The 25,772-nt window shown below is 41.7% G+C and overlaps 1 protein-coding gene across 5 annotated transcripts; it reads left to right on the forward strand.

The window, feature by feature from the left end:
• The first annotated feature begins 6,518 nt into the window (after positions 1-6,518).
• pabpn1 (poly(A) binding protein, nuclear 1) lies at positions 6,519-22,888 on the forward strand. Of its 5 annotated transcripts, none has more exons than XM_036944045.1 (8): positions 6,519-6,798; positions 6,829-7,074; positions 8,731-8,839; positions 10,539-10,606; positions 10,862-10,968; positions 12,136-12,223; positions 12,854-13,008; positions 22,310-22,548. In XM_036944045.1, exons 2-8 carry the CDS (start codon positions 6,928-6,930, stop codon positions 22,494-22,496), a joined length of 861 nt encoding a protein of 286 aa, XP_036799940.1. In that variant the 5' UTR covers positions 6,519-6,798; positions 6,829-6,927; the 3' UTR covers positions 22,497-22,548. The 5 variants fall into 5 exon arrangements, with proteins under 5 accessions (XP_036799940.1, XP_036799939.1, XP_036799938.1 ...); XM_036944044.1 differs by having other exon boundaries at positions 6,519-6,795; positions 6,827-7,074; XM_036944043.1 differs by having other exon boundaries at positions 6,519-7,074.
• Positions 22,889-25,772: the final 2,884 nt, after the last annotated feature.

Raw genomic sequence — 25,772 nt, forward strand, 5'->3', positions numbered from 1 at the left:
AACATGCAACAATTTCAAAGATATTACTTGAGTTACAGTTCATATAAGAATATTGATCATTTGAAATAAATTCAATAGGCCCTAATGAATGGTTTTCACATGACTGGGCAGGGATGTTGCCATATGTGAGCCTTGGAGGGCGTAGGCCCACCCATTTGGAAGCAACGCCCAGCCAATCAGAATACGTTTTTTTCCCCCACAAAAGGGCATTTTTACAGTCATAAATACTCCTCAGCACCCGTCCCCCTTCAGACGATCCCGCAAGTGAAGAAGCCGGATGTGGAGGTCCTGGGCTGGCATGATTACACGTGGTCTGAGGTTGTGAATCCGGTTGGATGTACTGCCAAATTCTCTAAAACGACGTTGGATGCAGTTTATGGTAGAGAAATGAACATTAAATTCTCTGGCAACATCTCTGGTTGACATTCCTGTAGTCAGCATGCCAATTGCACACTCCCTCAAAACTTGAGATGTGTGGCATTGTGTTGTGTGACGGAAGTGGCCATTTATTGTCCCCAGCACAAGGTGCATCTATGTATTGATCATGCTGTTTAATCAGCTACTTGATATGCCTCACCTGTCAGGTGGATAGATTATCTTGGCAAAGGAGTAATGCTCCCTAACAAGAATGTAAACACATTTGTGCACAGAATTTGAGAGAAATAAGCTTTTTGTGTGTATGGACATTTTCTGGGATATTTTGTTTCAGCTCATAAAACATGGGACCATCAATACTATAAAAGACAGATAATGGGAAGTTGAATGAGAGACGGCAGATCTTGCTTGATTTGGCACACGCTGCATTTCGCAGAGAGCATGTTTTAAGAGACAGGTGGGACTTTTTCTGCAGAAAGTACAGATTAGCTCATTAGATATAATTTCCCTAAACCAATCTAATAGGGTAGACCTACTTTATGACGGCAACACATGCCACTTCGGTGCACATCCAGGTGGACCATTAGGACAATTAAGTTGCTTTGGCAAATATACTTCAAATGACCAGGCACCACTCATCAATAAGCATCCATCTCCATCAGCTCCCTCCTGTAGGCGTATGGGTCAACTTTGCTGTTCTGCAGAATGAACGAGTCGTGCGTTCCACCTTGCCACCACATTCAGCAGCGTCTTTTGCGCATCACATAACCTATCACCTGCACAAAAAGAGTGGAAGCCTTTTCTATTCACATAGTTGAACTCGTTTTGGGATGGTGCTTTAATGGCGGTGTAGGTGCTGTCTATTGCTCCATTGATATTTGGGAACCCATTGACTGAATTAACCCTGTTGTGCTACGGTGTATAACAATTGTATGTTACAGTTCGCTTTGCTGATGATTGCATCAGAAACATTGGATCATCGAGGGATGTTTTTCACCTCACGCTGAAAAGTGTTGTTGCCAAAAACCCTTGGATGGATAGCACCAGTGGTGTAAAAATACTTTAAAGTACTAAGTAGTTTTTGAGGGTATCTGTTCTTTACTTTACTACTTTACTTTACTACTTTACAACTTTTACTTTCACTTCACTACATTCGTAATGAAAATAATGTACTTTTTACTTCTTACATTTTCCCTGACTCCCAAAAGTACTAGATACATTTTTAATGCTTAGCAGGACAGGAAAATGGTCTAATTCACACACTTATCAAGAGATCATCCCTGGTTATCCTTACTGCCTCTGGTTTGTCAGACTCACTAAACACAAATGCTTCGTTTGTAAATGACCTCTGAGTTTTGAAGTGTGCCCCTGGCTATCCGTAAATGTAAAAAACAAGAACATCGTGCCGTCTGGTTTGCTTAATATAAGGAATTTTAAATGATTTATACCTGTACTTTTACTTTTGGTACTTAAATATATTTTAGCGATTACATTTACTTTTGATACTTAAGTACATTTTAAACCAAATAGTTTTAATGGGTGACTCACTTTTACGTGAGTAATTTTCTAGTAAATTATCTTTACTTTTACTCAAGTATGACAATTGGGTACTTTTTCCACCACTGGATAGCACTTTGATGTGCACCGGAATGGCATGGGTTTGCCTGTCTATAGTAGGTCTTAAATCTTCGCAAAGATCTTATAAGATTGGTTTTGGGAAACGATATTTGATGAGCCAATCTGTAATGCACAAAAAACCTGTCTCCAAAACGCGCTCTCTGCTAAATGTAGCGTGTGCCAAATCTTCCAAGAGAGCAAGATCAGCCATCTCGCATTCGATTTCCCATTATCTCAGTCTTAAAAAAAAAAGTTATTTCAACAATGGTTTCACTTTCAAACATGCCTCTAATTCAGTGGTTCTCAAACGTTTTATAGTTCCATAACCCCTTCAAACATTCAACCTCCAGCTGCTTACCCCCTCTAGCACCAGGGTCAGCGCACTCTCAAATGTTGTTTTTTTTGTTGCCATCATTGTAAGCCTGCCACACACATTATTAAACATAATAATTAGTTTTTGTTACAACCCCGCTCGTGGGAAGTGACAAAGAGCTCTTATAGGACCAGGGCACAAATAATAATAATCAATAATTTTGCTCTTTATTTAACCATCTTTTAATAGAAAACCTTATTTGTTCATCGAAAATTGTGAATAACTTACCACAGGTTAATGAGAAGGGTGTGCTTGAAAGGATGCACATAACTCTGCAATGTTGGGTTGTATTGGAGATAATCTGTCTTAAATCATTTTCCACACAATCTGTGCCTGTATTTAGTTTTCATGCTAGTGAGGGCTGAGAATCCACTCTTACATAGGTATATGGTTGCAAAGGGCATCAGTGTCTTTAGCAGCTCGATTTGCCAAGGCAGGATACTCTGAGTACAGCCCTATCCAGAAATCTGGCAGTGGCTTCTGATTACATTTTCACAGAACCACTTGTTGCAATTTCGATGGTTCTCTTGTTCAGATATCAGCAAATAGACTGGAGGCAGGGCATGAAAGGGATAACGAATCCAGTTGTTTGTTTCGGGAAAGAAATTGCGCACCCAGCTCACTCAGGTGCTTTGCTATATCACATTTGACATTGTCTGTAAGTTTAAATTCATTTGCACATACAATGATGGAAATACCTGTGTGTTGTCCTTGTTAATGCAGACAGAGAAGAGCTCCAATTTCTTAATCACAGCCTCAATTTTGTCCCACACATTTAATATAGTTATGGAGAGACCCTGTAATCCTAGATTCAGATCATTCAGGTGAGAAAAAACATCACCCAGATAAGCCAGTCGTGTGAGAAACTCGTCATCATGCAAGCGGTCAGAAAAGTGAAAATTATGGTCAATAAAGAAAACTTTAAGCTCGTCTCTCAATATATATATATTTGTTTAAGTGTCAATGCTTTGTCCCTTGATAACCAGCACACTTCTGTATGCTGTAAAAGCGTTACATGGTCGCTGCACCTATCATTGCACAATGCATAAAATACACGAGAGTTCAGGGGCCTTGCTTTAACAAAGTTAACCATTTTCACTGTGGTGTCCAAAACATATTTCAAGCTGTCAGGCATTCCCTTGGCAGCAAGAGCCTCTCAGTGGATGCTGCAGTGTACTGTTTGCATGCGCGTTACCACTCCACTATGTCTCCCTGTCATGGCTTTTGAGCCATCAGTGCAGATACAAACACATCTTGTCCACTTTATGTCACAAAGCTGTCCAGTACTTTAAAAATATCCTCTCTAGTGGTTTGCAGAAGAGGATGTCTTCCTTAATTTACCCCCCATAAATGTAACAGACATACAGTATATAAGGAGCTGTGCCAGGCCCGTGGCGTCTGTTGACTCATCCAGCTGTAACGCATAGAATTCACTGGCTTGTATGTGAAGCAGCGATTGTTTCGAAACATCTCCTGCCTTGTCACTGATGCATCGTGAAACAGTTTAGTTTGATGAAAGCATTGTCTGTATAGTTTTTTTGTCCTTTTCCCCCAGCATTGTCCCAGCCATATCCGCGGCAGCAGGAAGAATTAAGTCCTCCACAATAGTATGGGGCTTGCCTGTCCTAGCCACTCGGTAGCTCACCATATAAGACACTTCTAGCCCCTTCTTATTAATGGTATCTGTTGCTTTTATACATGTCTTATTACTTGAAAGTCATCTTAATTCTCACTCAAAAAACTCCCGTGGCTTATTTTTCAAATTGGCATGTTTTGTTTCTAAATGTCTGCGCAAGAATGAAGGTTTCATCGAGTTGTGAGATAGTACTTTTGCACATAAAACACACTGTCACTGGGGAAAGGCACTACTCCCCATGTAAGTGAACCCCAAATCAATGTAGTTCTCATCATATTTGCGCCTCTTCGATGGTCCAACGCCCCTGCCTGTTGTTCGGTGCTTTCACGGGTAAGGGGGCAGTAGCTCTTCGGCTGCATCAGATTCACAACTTTCATGCTAGCTGGGCTAACAACAAATGTAGAATTACTGATGCTAGCATTGGATGTGTTCCTGGAAGCAGAACAGCTTGTGTCGTCGACAGGTGCAGGTGTAATACTGCTGGTAGTAGCAGTACTATCAGTAGAGCTGGTATATGTCTCTATGGACGCGAGCCATACTTCTTTTAACCATTTACCAATTTTAGAGCAAACAGAATGAGCAGCAGCTACACTTGGCTACATACGGACCGTTAGTGGAATTCCCACGAGAGAGTAACGGTTAATGTGATTGGATGTTAATTATTTGACTAGGCTACCTGTATTTGACATTGTGTTGCTATTTCGCTGAACACTAGATGGTTTCATTTTATTTTTGGCAGTGAAACAAGGCTATTCAGGCGAGAGAAAAAAACTCACTCAAATGGATAACCCTGTTGGAAAATATAAATAGACAGTTTTAAAATGTGAAAAAAACAACAACAACAAAAAACGTTTTCTTGTTTCTTTTAAAAATCTGAATCACATTTTTATTTGGCGTACCCCCGACGGCATTGCTCGTACCCCTGTGTTACGCGAACCCCAGTTTGGGAATACCTTCTCTAATTGAACAAAATACTTTATATGGATTATTATCTTAACAAATGTACTGATGGGGGTCAAATTATCTGTTAAGATACAGTATGTTGCATGAATTCACAAATTGAAAAATGATTTAATTATTAGGCCTACTCTCACAATTTCACACATTTTCAACACCTTTTCCCAATTCTACGTTTGACAAGCAGTTTCACCACTTGGCACTGTGCATACACATGGTCATGGCTGTGCATACATTTATGCACTCACAAGCAACCGTTCATATTGATCAATCTCACATTTTGCTTGGAAATTATCCCACGCATGGTTTACTCACGGATTTGTGCCTACGCATGATTGATAAATGAGGCCCCTGGGCTGTTGGTGTGGATGGTAGAGCTCTCGTTTCTGGACCGCAGGATAGTACGATAGCACCCAATACTTATGTGTACATCAGTCGGCTACACTGGTGGCAGAGGTGAGATACCTATAGGGCTTTTGTGAAAGCTCATTTGGATAGGCCTATGGAGCCTGGGCACATGGACGTAGTAGCATAAGCTGATGATAGTTCTACTGCGCCTGTGAGGAGCTCTCAATATACATTGGTTGTCTGCAGTTAGATATTTACAGTTATTACACATCCAGCCATTTATTTTATAGATTACAACCTAATCTGTAACCCAACCTGATCTGGTAGTTTAATAAAAAACAAACTGTATAAATTACATGGTAAACATTTAGCTATGTGCTTTATTCACAACACTTTCTCTCACTAGACTTTTCTTGCAGTAACATCAATCCCCACCATTTCTGAGAATTTTTGTCATTTTTATTATTTTAATATTGAAAGTGTGTATTGCTGCCAAAGATATGTAATTGATTGAGGTGGATTCACCTGACTCGAAGGTGTCACGCTAGCAGCAAATATTTATATAACTAAACCAAGATAGACCACAGCCTGTCATTTCCAATGGGAAAGAATTAGTCACAGTGGGCAGAACAAGCAAGGAGGTGGGAAGAGCCAAGCACGAGCAAACGAGAGCCTATTGGCCCGTTCTAGCATGCGTCGGTTTATTTCCGTTAGGGAACACCTACTCTGTGAAGTGCGCGTGTGCAATAACTCATTCGCCATTGCACTCGTTCTAATTTACGTGATTTAAAAAAAAAATTCGCAAAAGGTAAAGTGTACAAGACTTAGTCCACTCTGTTCATAACATATTCTAGTTTTGGGAACAGAAAACTGTAATGAGATCAAACGTTTAATCGATGAGAAATTTTGCAGAATGTTCCATCTTTCTCGTTGCTGGGCACTGTGCTTTCTCTCAATAACATATTTCGTTTTTGCAAATGCCAAGCGGATGCTTCACATTTATACATCCGGTGAAATATCTGTCTCATTTGTTCTATCTGTGCTCGTGCAGGAGCAGAGAATTAATTAAAATTCAGTCATCGGTTGAAAGACAAAATGGGTGGGCTTTGTGATTGACATACTTCTAATCGAATCAGAGTTTGAAGTGAAAAAGCGAAATTGGTAAGAATGCATAAATGTGCTGTAATATATCCAATAGACGACAACGAAAACGGTAGAAGGTGTGTCTACAATGCTTAATTGAGTAATAAGATTGCGAGTTTACGCCCGCAGTACGTAACTCCACCCCCGACTTCCATTTCTGAACTGAGGACACAGCACTCGCGAAGAGAATATTTTAGGTTATGTATATTTCTTAATGTAAATAAACTGTAACGTTAGGCTCTCCGCTGAAACTTTGATATACACACACACAACTGAAGTAGCCTTTGCAATTGTAGTTGGAACCCGTTCGGACAGTGGCTAGAGTCGAAGCTGGCCTTTTATTTCACGTTTTAACTTTCCTAAGCGGCGGTTTCCGCCGTTTTTTTTCTTTCGCCCCACTCACTCTCCCGCTGTGTGAGTAGGGGCCTGTAACGTTGGTTTAAGCCACGAGGCGCGTCGGATAAACCGGAATTGGGAGATGGCGGAGTTCGGTAACGGAATGGACTCAGGGATGACGGAAGAATCTCTGCTGGACTCAGACCCAGGGCACCCAGAACTAGAAGACCCGGGTGTTGGCGATGAGGAACCTGGATTAGAGGAGGGAGAGGCCGCGATCGAGGACCCGGTAAGTGAAGGGCATAGTTTATGCCCAAAATCTCACTCAAATTGAGACAATACATGTGTATTGTACGATAGAGATTGCGGGTGTAAACGCGTTATTTTAATCTGCAATCAGCTGTATTTTTATTATCTGTGGTCTTTTTTAAAAATCTCATGGTTGATATCCGACATTGAGGCTCAGTAGAAATGTGTGGTGACATGCGTGATTTTGGCGGCCATGTTGGCGCAGCAGCGTTGGTAGTTTCTCTGCGCCAGTGCTGTCGACCTAGTGGAGAAAAAATATTCCTTGCAAAAATGCAATACGGAGATGTAGACAGGGGCGAGGGTAGGACAGGCCGCCATTAGCCGCCGGATTGCGAGTCCATCCGCAGACACTGCGAGAGCTCACGGTAAACACGCCTCCTTTCTTTTCTCATACGCTGACAGCTGCTGTAATGGAAGCGCTGATGCGCATACGGAACATGATCGTCAACTCCGTGAAAATTTAAGTGATGACTAGTAAAAAAGCTTTAATGTTTTGACTATCTATCTAACTGTTATATAGCTAAAATGCTCGCAGAAAAGTATGCTGCACTTGCTCTGTTGTAGTAGGGATTTATGGATATTTGGGCTGGATATAACGTTAGTGGGAGGGAGCCGACGAGATAATGGTAGTTGGCTTGCTAATAATTGGGATGTTGCAGACATGCACCTGACACGCATGTTTATTCTTCCAGTAAAGTCATTGAATGACTTGCGAAACGCAAGCATTTTTAAACATGTAATTTTGACTATTATAAGTAGGTATTATCTCTTGATAAATTAGTGGGTAATGAATATTACTGTGGTAGTGTGCAAAGATGCGGTTTGAAAATACTCACATTAAAGCTGTTGGCTTGCATTTATGTTATCTACAATGTTTCTGATTTGTATATGCATGTGTGATAGTGGTCTTTGGCATGAATGTGTTCGAAAGCAATTATGTAAGCACGAGACTGGGGGTGCGGTATTTTTTTTAGGGCTGGGCTTGCATCCTTCGATATTTTCAGGAGGGAAGAGACTACACTAAATATGCGACAAAATGCAGCCAGTCATCACCGAATCAAATAAGCCATGTAGTTTCCAGGAATTTCACTGTTTCCTCTTGAAGCTGTTGAATTTGTCTATTGGTTGTTATGATCAATGGGGCCATGCAAGACATCCCCAAGACCTGGAATGGATTAACCTGCAATGCAAATTGTGTCAGTAGTCCAGGATGGATTTGGAGCAACTCCCACTGCGCTGCAATGCAGCAATGTCAAGGAGGCCTAAACCCAATAAGGGATCCCTCCCAACAGGATGTATGGCACCACTGTCTTATTGGCCATCACTGGGGCGGTGGGGATTCTTGCTGAGCGAGCAATCTGTGAAATGAATGGTGAAGCCTGATACAAAGACCCCGGGCCAATGGTCATGTGCTGCGAGCCTGTTCCACTCAGCAGCTAGTGCAGGAACAGGGTCATCTTAGGCTACTGAACTGCCAAGTGTGTCATGCGCTTGCACGGCATGGATGAATACGATTAAATAATTTATTTGGTACATTCTTTTTTGTTTTCTTCCCATGATGTCTGTCAAGCCTGCTGACTAGTGTGGTGTGTGTTGCAATTGATGAGTATTGATGTATTGATTTATTTATTATCAGGAGCTGGAGGCGATCAAAGCTCGGGTGCGAGAGATGGAGGAGGAAGCAGAAAAGCTGAAGGAGTTACAGAACGAGGTGGAGAAACAGATGAATCTTAGCCCTCCACCAGGTGAGTTTATTTGGGAAGAAAGAGTGATAAGGTGCCTCGGAAATTGTCTCCCAAAAATTACTGTTTGAGAAGACCGACTGATTTTTGTATTTCACTGAAGTTTCCAGAGCAGCTTCAAGACAGAGATGAATTCATATCAAACCCTTCCAAATATACACTACCGTTCAAAAGTTTGGGGTCACTTAGAAATGTCCTTGTTTTTGAAAGAAAAGCAACAAAAAAAATCCCATTAAAATAACATTGATCAGAAATACAGTGTAGATGTTGTAAATGACTATTGAAGCTAAAAAAATAAAAATAATAATTAAAAGGATAAATCTATATGGGCGTACAGAGGCCCATTATCAGCAACCATCACGCCTGTGTTCCAATGGCATGGTTGTGTTAGCTCATCCAAGTTAATCATTATAAAAGGCTAATTGATTATTGGAAAACACTTTTGCAATTATGTTACCCACAGCTGAAAACTGTTGTGCTGATTTAAAGAAGCAATAAAACTGGTCTTTTTTGTATCTGGAGCATCAGCATTTGTGGGTTCAATTACAGGCTCAAATTGGCCAGAAACAAAGACCTTTCTTCTGAAACTCGTCAGTCTATTGTTCTGTGACATTAAGGCCATTCCATACGAGAAATTGCCAAGAAACTGAACATCTCGTACAATGCTGTGTACTACTACCTTCACAGAACAGCGCAAACTGTCTCTAACCAGAATAGAAAGAGGAGTGGGAGGCCCCGGTGCACAACTAAGCAAGAGGACAAGTACATTAGTGTGTAGTTTGAGAAACAGGTGCCTCACAAGTCCTCAACTGGCAGCTTCATTAAGTAGTACCCGCAAAACAACAGTTTCAACGTCAACAGTGAAGAGACACCGGGATGCTGGCATTCTAGGCAGTTGCAAAGAAAGCCATATCTCAGACTGGCCAATGAAAAGAAAAGCTTAAGATGGGCAAAATAACACAGATACTGGACAGAGGAAGATTGGAAACAAAGTGTTATGGACAGACAAATCTAAGTTTGAGGTGTTCGGATCACAAAGTGCATTCGTGAGACATTGAAAAGATGCTGGGGGAGTGCTTGACGCCATCTGTCAAGCATGGTGGAGGCAATGTGATGGTCTGGGGGTGCTTTGCTGGTGGTACAGGATAAAAGGGGTCTTGAAGAAGGAAGGCTATCACTCCATTTTGCAACGCCATACCCTGTGGACGGCTCTTAATTGGAGACCATTTCCTCCTACGACAGGACAATGACCCAAAGCACAGCTCCAAACTAGGCAATAACTATTTAGAATACCAGCTGACTGCTTCTTCCCTATCTATAATCTCAGCCCTATTGAGCTGTTGTGGGAGCAGCTTGACCATATGATACGTAAGAAGTGCCCATCAAGCCAATCCAACTTGTGGGAGGTGCTTCAGGATGTATGGGTTGATATCTCTTCAGATTACCTCAACAAATTGATAACTAGAATGCCAAAGGTCTGCATGGGTGTAATTGCTGCAAACGGAGGATTCTTTGACGAAAGCAAAGTTTGAAGGACACAATTATTTCAATTCAAAATCATTATTTATAACCTTGTCTTGACTATTTCCTATTCATTTTGCACCTCATTTCATTTATGTTTTCATGGAAAACAAGGACACTTCTAAGTGACCCCAAACTTTTGAACGGTAGTGTATATAAATTTGTCTCAATTTTGCTCTAGCCGGTCCCGTCATCATGTCCATCGAGGAGAAAATGGAAGCTGACGCGAGATCTATCTATGTTGGAAACGTAAGGCTTCACCCTCTCCTTAACCTCAGATGGTGTTTCTATTTTGGGTGTATGTGGAATTCACCTGGTTAGGTGTTCAAGATGATTCTATCATATGATGAGTGTAGCAGAGTTTCAAATTGACATCATGCACGATTTCACACTACTTTGAATGCAAAAACCTTAATTTGGAGTTTAGCACTGAGTTGATTCTGTATTGCGGAATTGACTAGTCATTGTCAGCGGTATCTCACTGTTCTCCCTCTCTGTGGACAGGTTGATTACGGCGCCACGGCGGAGGAGCTAGAAGCCCACTTCCACGGTTGCGGCTCCGTCAACAGAGTCACCATCCTGTGTGACAAGTTCACAGGGCATCCCAAAGGGTAAATGCCTACACCCTCATTCCCTCCATTTGCAGTAGTGCTCTTTCACTTACAGACCTGTGAGTACACTATGCAGCGTTCTTCTATCAGTCATCTAGAGTAAATAAGATGTTTACAGCCTCTACCCTAAAGATTGTGTAGACAACATTTTACCAGCTATACCCTCTCGGCATCCCAGAGGGTAATTGCCGACATTCCATGTGCGGGTTAGAGAATTAGTGCATCTTTATTCACAGTTAAGTAAATACATTGTCCTAGTTATCTAGAGCAGTGTGATCTAGAGTTAAGACTTTCAGCCTCAAGATCATCTACATGCTCACACGTCTGATCGTCATGTTTTGAATTTGTATGATTTTGTACATGCAGGCCTTTACCTCAATGGGATCTTCCTGTTTAAATAAAGGTTAAAAATATTTGTGTGGCACTGATTCGCATGAATCCATTATTGAATAGATACATTTGGGAATTTCAGCTTGTAAGGTTACAGATCTGTGTTCAGCCGACCCATTATTTTTGCCACATTGCTCATTGACCCAGTCTGTAGGTGCTTGCTTGGTTAGACCTTCAGAGTGTGGTGTTGGGGGGTGTCAACAAATTGCATATCTGCATTTTTTTTGAAAACTATCAGAAATAAACAGCACAATGCAGAAGTGTCTATCACTTAGCAACAGCTACGGAGGAGAAAGTGGCTCTCTCAAAAGACTGAAACCACATTGCCCTAACTTTCTATAGAGATGACTTGGACTGCAGCACAGAGGATTTCTTTACTGACATGGTGGTCTAGCTCACTCAAGTGCCCATGTCCATTTTATAACCATGTACAATTCATGACTAGTATAAAAGCTTTTATCATTCCCTTTCCACTTAAAGTAATGCAATTATACTAGCTAATATTATTCTGTTTGATTCAGGTCTCAGTAGTGTTACTTTTAGTTCATTGAAAGTAACTGCTTATTCTAATAGCCTGGAGTTATTTTCTAAAGCTTGTATTTGTGTATGAGAGAAACCAGTTAGGATGATGATGATCAGGTTGCTAAACTGTTGCTCATCGCACATGTTATTGTCATTATTAGGGAATTATTGAAAAGAGGTGTCCACGATTGTTCAGTGATTTGTGCTCTGATTTTAGTGCTTCATGACGCTCTTGTATTTCTGCTGCTGTTGCAGGTTTGCCTATATCGAGTTTTCAGACAAGGAGTCTGTGAGGACGGCCATGGCATTGGACGAGTCTCTGTTCAGAGGAAGGCAGATTAAGGTGAGGACGCAACACTGTTTCATAAACCAGGTTTCCATTCAACCTTTTTGTATGCGAGTAAAGTACATGTTGGGGGAAAAAGTCATGCCTGCCATGGCAACTACAGATATTTATGTGCAAATATTGATATAATAACCATTTTGAAGTAAACTTGGGAGTCACGCGATATGCTGTGTGGTCCTCCCACTATGACTACAGTTTATTAGGTTATAGATTAATTAAGTTATGAACTTCCCAGGGTGGTGAAAGTGCATGGTGAGGAGTTTGATGCGCCTTTGTACGACATCATCACGCACAGCCTTTTTTTGTCCGCAGCAAGTCAGTTTGATGGAAACAAATCTCTGATTTGCGTTCATTGTTTTTATGCAGATTTTAGAATATTTGTATGAAAATCTGTCGCCAATTGGATGGAAACCTAGCTACTGTCACAGTCAATTCCGTTTCAAATTATGTAAAGAAATGGGGAAAATCTAAATTCTGAGCAATTTCTGTATGAACTGAATTTCAGTTCCATTTCCTACGTTAACTGGGTGTTAAATGGGACTGACCCCTGTACCCTTCTGAACTCTGTGGCCCCTGTGCTATTGTCTAACCTGTGGTTTCCGGTTTCCCCTGTCTTGATCTTGTCAGGTGGGTGTGAAGAGAACAAACAGGCCAGGTATCAGCACCACAGACCGCGGGTTTCCTCGGGCCCGCTTCCGCTCACGAGGAGGGAACTTTAACCCGTCGCGCGCACGTTACTACAGTGGCTACACACCGCCCAGAGGCAGAGGACGGGCCTTCAGGTGAGCACCCCGGAACACTCATACCCTGAGACTGAGAGACAGCTGGCCATTACCTGGGGGAGGGGAAGAGTATGGAAAAGTGAGGGAGAGTGAGTTGAAAGGCGGTAGAATTAGTGAGATTATGGAGGAAGTGAGGATGAGCAGAGCGGGAGATGGTGGGCAGTGAGGACACGGTAAAGCCTGAAGCCAAACCCCCCCCCACACACTGTTTGCAGATCTTAAAGCACCGAATTGGTGTAAGTAATTTGGTAGCGCAAACACTGAAGGGGCAGGTGCTAGTGTTGGTTTTCTGACCTGGCTTCAGAATGTGCAGTGAAGAGAGTACTGAGGAGAGAGTATGCTCAATTCTAAACATGCTCCTGCCCTAGACTCAGTGGGGCCATCAGGTGTCTGTCTATAGGCTGGTGGTTGAAACTGGGTGTATAGAGAATCATTGAAGGTACAGTGCCTATAGAAAGTCTACACCAGTCTTTCACATTTTGTTGTGTTACAAAGTGGGATTGAAATAGATTTAATAAAAACATTTCATTGATCTACACAATACTCCATAATGTCAGTGAAAATACAATTCTACACTTTTACAAAGGAATAAAAATGAAATGACAAAAATATAGTCGTTGTAGAATAAAAATGTGTAGCACCTGAAGGTGCTAAACAGGATTTTTACAAAAAAATTTAAATGTTCACATTTTAGTCATTTAGCAAATGCGCTTATCAAGAGCGATTTATATGCTGACCAAACCGCATGCACGTCCGCATGTTTATTTTGTCCCGCCACACCAGAAGTGATCAGGACACGCAGGTTGAAATATCAAAAACAAACTCTGAACCTGGGGACAGGTCGAAAAGCATTAAACACATATGGAAATGTAGCTAGCTAGCTTGCTGTTACTAGCTAATTTGTCCTGGGATATTAACATTGGGTTGTTTATTATACCTGAAATGCACAAGGTCCTCTACTCTGACAGTTCATAATAAGCGGTAAAACCTATTAGTTTTTTGTAATCTCTCCTTCTTTTTCTTCTTTGGACTTTATACGGCGGTTGGCAACCAACTTTACGGCGCATTACCACAGATGAACTGAATGTGGACTTCAGTTCATCTTCCAATCACCCATGTGGATATATGCTCTTAAAAACCAATGAGGAAATGGGAGAGGCAGGACTTGCTGAGCGCCACAAATAGAACAAAGTTCTATTTTAGCACCTGCCCATACAGAAGCTCGTGAGCAGTGTGGGTGCAATGATTGAATAACATGTGTGCATACATTTACAGTGCCTTGCGAAAGTATTCGGCCCCCTTGAACTTTGTAACCTTTTGCCACATTTCAGGCTTCAAACATAAAGATATAAAACTGTATTTTTTTGTGAAGAATCAACAAGTGGGACACAATCATGAAGTGGAACGACATTTATTGGATATTTCAAACTTTTTTAACAAATCAACAAATTGTTGTTGATTCTTCACAAAAAAAAAACAGTTTTATATCTTTGTTTGAAGCCTGAAATGTGGCAAAAGGTCGCAAAGTTCAAGGGGGCCGAATACTTTCGCAAGGCACTGTATTTTGCAGCGCGAGCGGTGTGGTCAGCATGTTACAGTATTGAGCGCATTGAACTACTCAACTTTTTAGAGTTTAACCCTTTTAACACTATCAACGTTTCGTTCTACTGTGGGAATTGTGCTAGACTCGGGAGGCCCTAATATTAGCCACTTTCAATCTAACATACTGAAACAAAACAAACTATGCAAGACTTAGTATGCCAAACAATCTGTGCGAGAGATTTTCTTGTAGGTAGAGCGCATTGGCGTAGGATTCTATTGCAAGGAACTCCCAAATGGCACTGCGGTTTAAGGCACTGCAGTGCTTGAGGTGTCACTACAGACCTGGGTTCGATCCCAGGCTGTGTCACAGCCAGCTGTAAAAAGAAGACCCATGAGGCGGCGCACAATTGGCTCAGTGTCGTCCGGGTTAGGAGAGGGTTTGGCCGGCCGGGATATACTTGTCCCATCGCACTCTTGTGGTGGGCCGGGTGCCTGCAAGCTGACTTCAGTTGCAAGCTGGATAATGTTTCCTCTGACACATTGGCATGGCTGGCTTCCGGGTTAAGCGAGCAGTGTGTCAAGAAGCAGTGCGGCTTGGCAGGGTCGTGTTTTAGGACACATGGCTCTTGACCTTCACCTCTCCCGGGTCCATAGGGGAGTTGCAGCGACGGGACAAGACTCACTACCAATTTTGATATCACAAAATTGGGGTGAAATTATTTATATATATATATCTCTCTCTCGCTCTCGCTCTCTCGACTGTGTTTACAGCATGAGCGGTCATGAGTTGCTGAGCTTGTTTTGAGATCAAAGCAAGCGCTGCATGTAGCCACCTGTGCAAGTTTTGTTGATATCCTTTGCTAGTTAGTGAGTTTTTATCCCAGTTATAGCCAATTTTTAGTCAACAATGGGGAGTGGTTGCTTCCTACAAGAGCACAAAATGTTTACATTTCTAGCCATCTTAGAAAAGCGAGTCAGGTCGAGAGATTTTTTGTAACTCTTAAAGGGGCAGTGTTGTATTTTGAGACTGTCTTGTAAAAGCGAAATAGGCAAAGGGTAGCATAGTTTGTCTGATTCTCTATAATAATGGTATGGGAATAATGCATTTTATTTCTTTAACTAGGCAAGTCAGTTAAGAAAATTCTTAGTTGCAACACGGCCGATTGTGCGCCGCCCTATGGGACTCCCAATCACGGCCGGATGTGATTCAGCTTAGATTTGAAACGGACTGTAGTGACCCCCTCTTGCACTGAGATGCAGTGCCTTAGACCGCTGCGCCACTGGAGCCCTTGTAAAGTGGTTTCTTGCCTCAAACAACGCATTTTCAGTCACCTTGTCTGAAGGACAAGTGGCTAAACAGACAGGGTAATATCAAGCCCTGCCTTTGTATTTTTTTTCACATCTCATGGAATGTGGGCCTACATTGAACACCACATATTGGCTGCTACTATAGGCTGAATGATAAAACCGCTATTTCCATGTTAAAATGTTATGGGATGCAATTTTATTTTTTAATTGTAGGCCGCTCTTGTAGGTAAGCACAGGCAAAATACTAGAGGAAAACGTGGTTCAGTCTGCTTTACACCAGACACTGCAAGAGGAATTCACCTTTCAGCATGACCATAACTGACAACACACAGCCAAATCTACACTGGAGTTGCTAACCAAGAAGTGTGACTCTTCCTGAGTAGCTGAGTTAGACTTTCAAGCTGATTTAAGTCTAGCTCTAGCTCTTATGAGACTTACCCAGGTAGCCTTGTGATTAAGAGGGTTGGGCAAGTAACTGAAAGGTTGCTGGTTTGAATCCCCAAGCCAACTTGGTGAAAAATATTTGCCCTTGAGCAAGGCACAACCATAATTTCTCCTGTAAGTCACTCTTGATAAGTGTCTGCTAAATGACTCAATGACTCATGTACCCAGCTGTAATCGCTGCCAAAGGTGTTGTCCATTTCAAGATATACAGTGCCTTGCGAAAGTATTCGGCCCCCTTGATCTTTGCGACCTTTTGCCACATTTCAGGCTTCAAACATAAAGATATAAAACTGTATTTTTTTGTGAAGAATCAACAACAAGTGGGACACAATCATGAAGTGGAACGACATTTATTGGATATTTCAAACTTTTTTAACAAATCAAAAACTGGAAAATTGGGCGTGCAAAATTATTCAGCCCCTTTACTTTCAGTGCAGCAAACTCTCTCCAGAAGTTCAGTGAGGATCTCTGAATGATCCAATGTTGACCTAAATGACTAATGATGATAAATACAATCCACCTGTGTGTAATCAAGTCTCCGTATAAATGCACCTGTACTGTGATAGTCTCAGAGGTCCGTTAAAAGCGCAGAGAGCATCATGAAGAACAAGGAACACACCAGGCAGGTCCGAGATACTGTTGTGAAGAAGTTTAAAGCCGGATTTGGATACAAAAAGATTTCCCAAGCTTTAAACATCCCAAGGAGCACTGTGCAAGCGATAATATTGAAATGGAAGGAGTATCAGACCACTGCAAATCTACCAAGACCTGGCCGTCCCTCTAAACTTTCAGCTCATACAAGGAGAAGACTGATCAGAGATGCAGCCAAGAGGCCCATTATCACTCTGGATGAACTGCAGAGATCTACAGCTGAGGTGGGAGACTCTGTCCATAGGACAACAATCAGTCGTATATTGCACAAATCATTTCTTAAAGATATCCATAAAAAGTGTAGTTTAAAGTTTGCCACAAGCCACCTGGGAGACACACCAAACATGTGGAAGAAGGTGCTCTGGTCAGATGAAACCAAAATTGAACTTTTTGGCAACAATGCAAAACGTTATGTTTGGCGTAAAAGCAACACAGCTGAACACACCATCCCCACTGTCAAACATGGTGGTGGCAGCATCATGGTTTGGGCCTGCTTTTCTTCAGCTGGAAGATGGTTAAAATTGATGGGAAGATGGATGGAGCCAAAAACAGGACCATTCTGGGAGAAAACCTGATGGAGTCTGCAAAAGACCTGAGACTGGGACGGAGATTTGTCTTCCAACAAGACAATGATCCAAAACATAAAGCAAAATCTACAATGGAATGGTTCAAAAATAAACATATCCAGGTGTTAGAATGGCCAAGTCAAAGTCCAGACCTGAATCCAATCGAGAATCTGTGGAAAGAACTGAAAGAACTGAAAACTGCTGTTCACAAATGCTCTCCATCCAACCTCACTGAGCTCGAGCTGTTTTGCAAGGAGTAATGGGAAAAAATGTCAGTCTCTCGATGTGCAAAACTGAAAGAGACATACCCCAAGCGACTTACAGCTGTAATCGCAGCAAAAGCTTGGGAAATCTTTTTGTATCCAAATCCGGCTTTAAACTTCTTCACAACAGTATCTCGGACCTGCCTGGTGTGTTCCTTGTTCTTCATGATGCTCTCTGCGCTTTTAACGGACCTCTGAGACTATCACAGTGCAGGTGCATTTATACGGAGACTTGATTACACACAGGTGTATTTATCATCATTAGTCATTTAGGTCAACATTGGATCATTCAGAGATCCTCACTGAACTTCTGGAGAGTTTGCTGCACTGAAAGTAAAGGGGCTGAATAATTTTGCACGCCCAATTTTTCAGTTTTTAATTTGTTAAACAAGTTTGAAATATCCAATAAATGTCGTTCCACTTCATGATTGTGTCCCACTTGTTGTTGATTCTTCACAAAAAAATACAGTTTTATATCTTTATGTTTGAAGCCTGAAATGTGGCAAAAGGTCGCAAAGTTCAAGGGGGCCGAATACTTTCGCAAGGCACTGTATTTGTTTTAATTTTCATCTTTAAAAAGTTAGATTTTTGCTTTTTGACAGAGTATATTGTGTAGATTGACAAATGTATAATTAAAAAATATGTTAATCCCACTTCGTAACACAATAAAATGTGAAGAAATCCAAGGGGGGTATAGACTGTTGCTATAGGCACTGAACGTCTATAAGCCTGCCTATAGTGGGAGGGGACTGAAGCGTTGGCTAGCATTGCTGAACATCATTCCAGCAAAATCAGTGAAGGTGTGTATCCAGAGGACAGTGGAGGAGAGGTTCCCTTTTTAGAGTGGGGTAATGGTGAGTGGAAAGGTAAGCGAGACTGGTGGAGGGAGTCAGATGGGTCAGTCAGTGTGGAGCGGTCTTGTTGCATGCACCACCTACAACCGTTTCAGAGGAGGCAGCCAAACTCTCAGTGCACGGCAGTGCGATCCTCCCAGGCTGTACATGTATGCGTGGCAGGCTCTTTGTACGACTTGGACATACATTACGTATACATACTGTCTGTGAGTGAGCATCTCTCCCATAGTGCTGGTCATTAATACTTAAAAAGGTGACAGGCAAAGAGTGACTTGCCTGGTTTTGTTTTCATTTGTTCGGTGTTAATGGTTGGACTCCATTTTAGAATGTTGACGCGACCTTAAGGACAATTAAGATGCCATGTACGTTTTAAATGCAAATGGGTGCCTTTAGTGTACCATGAATGGCTTCTATAAGTTCTCTAGGTAGACGCGTTAGCATTGTTGCTTAAACATTAATTGGCGCGTGTGTATATTTGTATAGTATTAGTTTTCCTGCTGTACTTTTCCTCTCAGTTAACTAGATGTTGTTCTAATGATTCACTGTTAGGAGACAGGTGCACTGTGTTCAGAGGAATATAATATATCCATCCTGTATGTTAACCTGGTGCAGCTGCTCCAGAGCTGTCTTTTGCCTGTGACCTTTCCAAAGCAACATCCCTGCAATCTGTATTTGTTTTCAATCCATACAAAAGCCTACCCCCTATGTATGTAAAACCTGGAGTGGATCAAAGCTCTGTGCACTGGGAGTCTGGTGTGTCTCCCTGGAGTGTGTGTCCTGCTGTGTCTCTCAGTGTGAGGTGAGAGGGGGTTCCCATGATGACTCATTGAGCGCTCACGGTGGTGAGCTCTGTCTCTGGGCCCATGTCCTGTTCAATATGTATTGCTGAGACTGAGGGCTGCAGAGCAATCAAACTGAGCATCCTCACCAACTGACATGCAATGAGATTCTGACCAATGGACCAACCTTGCCATTCATCTAGACTAATGGTATCTGTTGGTCATCTGTAGTACCTTATTTGTCCCCTCTGTGGGAGCTGCTGATATGATTGTCAATCAACAATCACTGATAGCATATTTTAGCCGGGCAAAAAAAAAGTATCTGCAAAGTCCTATTTAAGACAATTAGTAGGATGGCGTGATTTGGAAATTATGTGATTGAAAATGATTTTGGTCTAGTCAGAATCTCATGCCCCATGCACTCTGATAGATAGCTCATCAGCCTGGTCTCATAGACTACACATAATATAGTAAAGGTAAAACCGGGACACTCAAATTAGTATGATATGTTACATTTTTAATATGGTTACATAATACATAAATCGCAAACGTCTAGCAACCCATAGGTTGCGAGTTCAAATCTCATCACAGATCATTTGAGCTAATTAGCAACTTTTCTATTACTTAGCATGTTAGCTATAACTTTAACTGTTTTAGCTGACCGTAACCCTTTAACCTAACTCCTAAACTTAACCCCTAGCCTAGCTAACGTTAGCCACTAGCTAGAATTCGTAATATCATACATTTGCTGGTTGAGAGAATGCCAAGAGTGTGCAAAGCTGTCAAGGCAAACGGGTGGCTACTTTTAAGAATCCTAAATGTAAAATATATTTTGATTTAACACTTTCTTGGTTAATACATGATTCCATGTGTTATTTCATAGTTTTGATGTCTTTACTATTATTCTACAATGTGGAAAATAGTAAACAATTTAAGGAAAAACCCTGGAATGAGTCAACTTTTGACTGGTACTGTATGTTATGAATTACATCATATGAAATGGGCGATGAACATCCACAAATTTAATACATACTAAATGGAGCATCTTGAATTTATGTACAGAATAATACAAAATTCTGAGACCAGGTTGGGCTCATACATATTACCCAGAGATGGGCTAACCCAGTAGTGGTTTGCCCACTATGGGGAGAGTGCAGGTGCTTTGTCTTGTTGCTAAAACCAACTTGATTGTTAACTACACATTGGTGCATCAAATACATAGGCTAGATGGCCACTTGGCCAGGCAGTCCCACCCACTGCCTTCACTTCCGGAATGGAGGGTTCATTCCTGCAGCCTGATTTTGACTTCAGCATTCTAACCAGTGGTTTCTGCTTTAGTGTGACCCCTGTGTTTGTGGGCACTGGATGCCTGGGTCTGACGGTGGTGATGTGTGAAGAATGGAAAAGCAATGTGTGATTTGATTTTGATGCTGGCTGTGTCTGTGTTGAGATGGTCCAGGTTGTCAGGAGAATGGGTCAGTCGAGTCTGTCTGCATGCTGTATGTATGTGGCCTGTCCTATAGCATGTGAAGGACTGTTCTAGTGTGTCTGTCATTCTGTTGGGAGGGTTTGTGGGGTGGGTTGGAGGCTGCTGTTCTCAGGTTCTCTCCCAACAGTGACCTCAGGAGCTGCTCTCAACAGAGAGAAAGAGGAGAGAGAGAGAGAAAGAGGGAGAGCGAGTGCCTCACTGTCCCCACACCCCTATTATTTTTATAGTCCTGTATAATCTGAGAATTACACATTTTACTGTTGACAAAGCTGATTTCAGCTTCTTTCTGTACGGTCAATTATTCTTAATTGAAATTGTGGTAATTCAACACTTATCAAAGGCACAATGCCATTAAGATGGTATACATTAAAATCTTTATGCACCCCCCCAGTCTCCCTGAAGGATTGAGATCTCACCAGGCCCCCTTTCTACCTGCACACATACACACACTTGACACCTAAAATTGGTGTCTGTCTTTTTAAGCCAAGAAACTCACCCTCTTTTTCTCTCTCTTTTCCAGGGGCCGAGGGCGAACAACATCGTGGTATTCCCCTTACTAATACCCCCAAACACCCTTACTATCACCTCCTTGTCCCCATACAAAAAAAAGAATGAAAAAAGTCCCCCAATAAAGGAAGGAACCCTGAGAAGAAAAAAGACAAAAAAAAAGACAAAAAATATATATAAATATATCCTGGACAGACAAACTGGCCGCAGTGTGCGATTGTGTGTGAGCGTGCGTGTGCGGAGTTGGTGCGGTCACCCTGGTAAGGTATATGATGGCCGTTGGGGAGATTTGGTGGCATTTCTTTTGAGAAGATGTTATCTCAGGCTGCAGATGTGTCTCCTTTGTCTGGGTGTGAGGGTCACAGCCAACACAGCCCCCAAATGCTTACATTTGAAAAGCAAACATCGAGGATAAGTCAATCTTTTTTGCTTTTTTTTATGTACCGTACATGTGAAACTTCCAATAGCAAAAATGTTAATTTTTTAGGTTGTGGTATTGGAGTTCTCATATTCCCTTGTCTCGCTGACCAGTTGCCACTTACCCTGTTCCATCCTTTAACTCATCACTTTTGTTACCATCTCCCTTTGGTTCCATCCCATGCTCTCTTGTTTTCAGTATCTGACAGCGATTGCCTTTCAGTGGGTAAATAAATAAATGTAATCTCATTTTAGCCCATGGCATTCACCCCAAGAAAGCATGGCCAGAGCTCTGCCAACTTTACTTTATTTTGTGGGTCTGGTACTTTTTCCCCCTCCTTGCACCCCTCTGCCTTTCTGTGCTGCTTCTCCTCCCATTTGTCCTTCACCTCATCTCCATGTCCTTCACCTCCTCTCCGTGTCCCTCTTCTTTCTCCCCCTCTCCTCTCTCTGTATATTAGACCACTTCTTGTCGTTTCAGGTTTCAGGACCAGTGGAGGCTGACAACCCCTGCTCCGGTGGCCGCGGCGCCCCCCAATGTCTCGGCAGGGTCTCTCTCTCTCACTGCTCCTGCTATGCACACTCACCCCATCCTTTCTGTGTGGGGGGGAGGGGGCCAGGGCGATCACAGGGCTACCGCAGGGGGCATTTACTACAACAAGCGTTGAGCTGTCTTACACACACACACACACTAGGCCCACACACTTTGCAGACACTACACAACCAACCACCACACATATTTATAGAGTGAGTTAATGTCAAGATGACAGCAGCTGTTTTAGTTGGGAGAGTGAGAAAGATGGGACCAGAGAAGGGGCGGTGGGGGACCAGAGAAGGGGCGGAGGGGTAGGGGACCAGGGCCCTGGCCCCGTTTCGGACAGTGGCACAGGGGCTAAAGTAATTCATTAAAGAGTGGAGCTTTTATTTTAAGGGGGGTGGGTTTGTGTGGAGGGGATTGGTTTTTGGAAAAAGGAGTGGGTTTAAAAAAAAAAAACTTTAGCTTTTTTATTTTTAACCCATAAGTCTGTAATTAGAAAAAAAAATAAAGACTGTAAAAAATTACATGTTTGATTTTTTTTTTTCTCTCCAAGAGTTGCAAAGCATTTTGGTGTACTTAAGCGGTTCAAGACGGGTTCAAACCGACATTTGAATGGCGAACCGATCTGAATGGCGCAACATACATTTCTGTGCTCTCGGTTAAGGCCCTGGTTGTTCCGCTTCACATGCCGTCCTCCGCTTTAATCTGAGATGCAGTATGTGAAATTACATTTGCAATGCGTCACGTCACATTTTGTCGTATCCAGACAAAGGATCCATTTCCTCTGCCTGTGATCCTCACAACTTCGTTTACAATACCGCATATGAAACGGGAGACCCTAGCGATTGTAGCAAAAGTAGTATAATCTCGCTGTGGTGTTCTCGGCTGGATTTAGATCCCAACATGAAAAAATACAATTAATACCGCCTTTTGTTGGTAACACAATTAATATAATCATGTCGTGCATAAAACTGAAGTTGTAACGAGTCGCCAGGCATTTGAATTGCGTATGTGTGGCTGAGGACGCTGGGCAGAACATGATGGCGCCAGATAGCTGCCAAAAGTTGAACATACCGAAATTGTTAGGAGCGTAAGAAAAGCAATGCGTGAAACGTAAACGTACAAACCCTATGAACTAACATTTTGATGTTACACGTTCAATTATTACTTTACGTCTCCCTTTACTTGTTTACATAATTTTTATACGTACAAACGTGTCAGGAATGTGGCATCTGCAAATGACATGAACCGAACGTAGCTAAGCGAAGTTAGCTAGTCAAGCAACTAGCGTAGAAGCTAGTTGCTTTGCAGCTTCCGGTTTTCATTTTCAAAATAAGGCTAGAGCTTGTTTTAGAATGGCATTGAATAACGATGTTATACCAGTAGATGGCGTAGTATAGGCTTGGGTCTTGTTAAGCAAATTACCTATGCGAATTATACTATTAAGACAGAAGAGCAGTTTCTAGAATAACCGCCTGAGCTGCAAAAAAGAAAGTACATATGATTTAGGCTAAGCCTATTCCACTATAAATATGCCATGCTGTTAATGGCCATATAATTGCATCATTTTATAGCTGCGTAGGTTGGTGTGGTGATCATGTAACCTGATGAATCACACTTTCCAATATTTGGGAGCAAAAACTAGGGCTTAAATGAGGCATTTTGTATTTGTGAATTCCACTGTATGTGGGCTTGTTATAGCCGTTTGCATTAGTAGTAACCAAGAAAGTGCATTGCACAACCCCACCACGCAGAGGCTATATCAATACATGAGAAAACAAAATATGAAGTCTTGGCAAAAACCTGAACTGGGCTAAATAGCCAAGCGGTCACACATGGTCAAGACGATCCTATTATTGCCAGATTTGTTTTCACTGTCAGCCACTACATGTGCTTTTTCAACGGTTTTTCTCAATTATTTAGAGGCCTGTGAGCTAGGGTCTATAATAAAAAGTTAAACACAAATTAAGTTGTTATTCGTCAAGACACCAGTACCCAAAATAATAGCAAAATTGCAATGCCTACAATTTTATTTGAATAGGCCTAAATTAAACTTTGAATTATTAAAATGATAGACTAACGAACTTTTTGATAATTTTGAATACACACATGGATTTCAATAGACATGAATAACTTCCATTCTCTTTGATTTAGTTCCTATTGCCATTCAGACACATGACAATGGATGACTGACTTGAATGAAGGAATAATTAAATGTTCACATTTGTTGGAGTGATGAGTTGCACACATCATGCATGCTCTGCACTTCATTTGGCAAATAGGCCAAAATGGGGGAATAACGACTGGCTGCATGCCTCCAGAAGGGCATCTTCTAAAGATGAGGGGTACTTTTCGGAAGGCGCATGGTGCTGCATAGAAATCACAAGCTCTTCAACTGGGAAGCAGTGTCGCGATGGAGGAAAACGCAAATACGCAGACTACCTAAAACCACTGCAACAGAGGTATTGTAAAGTGTGGGAATAAGCTCATGCCAGATTTAGCCTACGTTTAACCTCAGATGTTTATGACCCGATCCATATAAATGTCAAAATACTTTAAATTCATATTAAATCCTCCTACAGAATATGATTTGGCAAGATTGAACGATGAAATACATTTAAAAATAATCTATAAAGACACCAGTGGTCATAATTCATAGATTAATAATGGGTGTTTAGTGAATGTTTCATTATTCCTGGTATATACTACTGGTTATGATTGCAGAGCCCAGAGAATGGGATGGTGCAATATTGAATTAGTCATATTTTGATCAAGTGCATGCATGGGGGGATGTCTAGTCACCCAGATATATGCCCATGCTGTAGAGATACACCTAGCAGACTGGAACTTCCCTGTTGTATGTATAATACAGCTAGCGCTATCTAGACTTGTGCTGGCAAACAAATCTATTACATTAGTTTATTTATTTCACCTTTATTTAACCAGGTAGGCAAGTTGAGAACAAGTTCTCATTTACAATTGCGACCTAGCCAAAGCAGTTCGACACGTACAACAACACAGAGTTACACATGGAGTAAAACAAACATACAGTCAATAATACAGTAGCAAATTAGTCTATATACAATGTGAGCAAATGAGGTGAGATAAGGGAGGTAAAAGCAAAAAAGGCCATGGTGGCAAAGTAAATACAATATAGCAAGAATTGAAATACTTTTTTTTTTTTTTAAACACTGGAATGGTAGATTTGCAGTGGAAGAATGTGCAAAGTAAAGATAGAAATAATGGGGGTGCAAAGGAGCAAAATAAATAAATGAATGCAGTAGGGTAAGAGGTAGTTGTTTGGGCTAAATTATAGATGGTCTATGTACAGGTGCAGTAATCTGTGAACTGCTCTGACAGCTGTTGCTTAAAGCTAGTGAGGGGGATAAGTGTTTCCAGTTTCAGA

The sequence above is a fragment of the Oncorhynchus mykiss genome, chromosome 15, assembly GCF_013265735.2.
Source record: "Oncorhynchus mykiss isolate Arlee chromosome 15, USDA_OmykA_1.1, whole genome shotgun sequence".
Lineage (NCBI taxonomy): Eukaryota > Metazoa > Chordata > Actinopteri > Salmoniformes > Salmonidae > Oncorhynchus > Oncorhynchus mykiss.

Excerpts from the sequence above, each read along its gene's own strand:
- pabpn1 (XM_036944043.1), top strand. The coding sequence starts at position 6,928 with ATGGCGGAGTTCGGTAACGGAATGGACTCAGGGATGACGGAAGAATCT. Across the intron at positions 7,075-8,730 it reads AGGCCGCGATCGAGGACCCG|GAGCTGGAGGCGATCAAAGC; the intron begins GTAAGTGAAGGG and ends ATTTATTATCAG. Across the intron at positions 8,840-10,538 it reads GAATCTTAGCCCTCCACCAG|CCGGTCCCGTCATCATGTCC; the intron begins GTGAGTTTATTT and ends ATTTTGCTCTAG.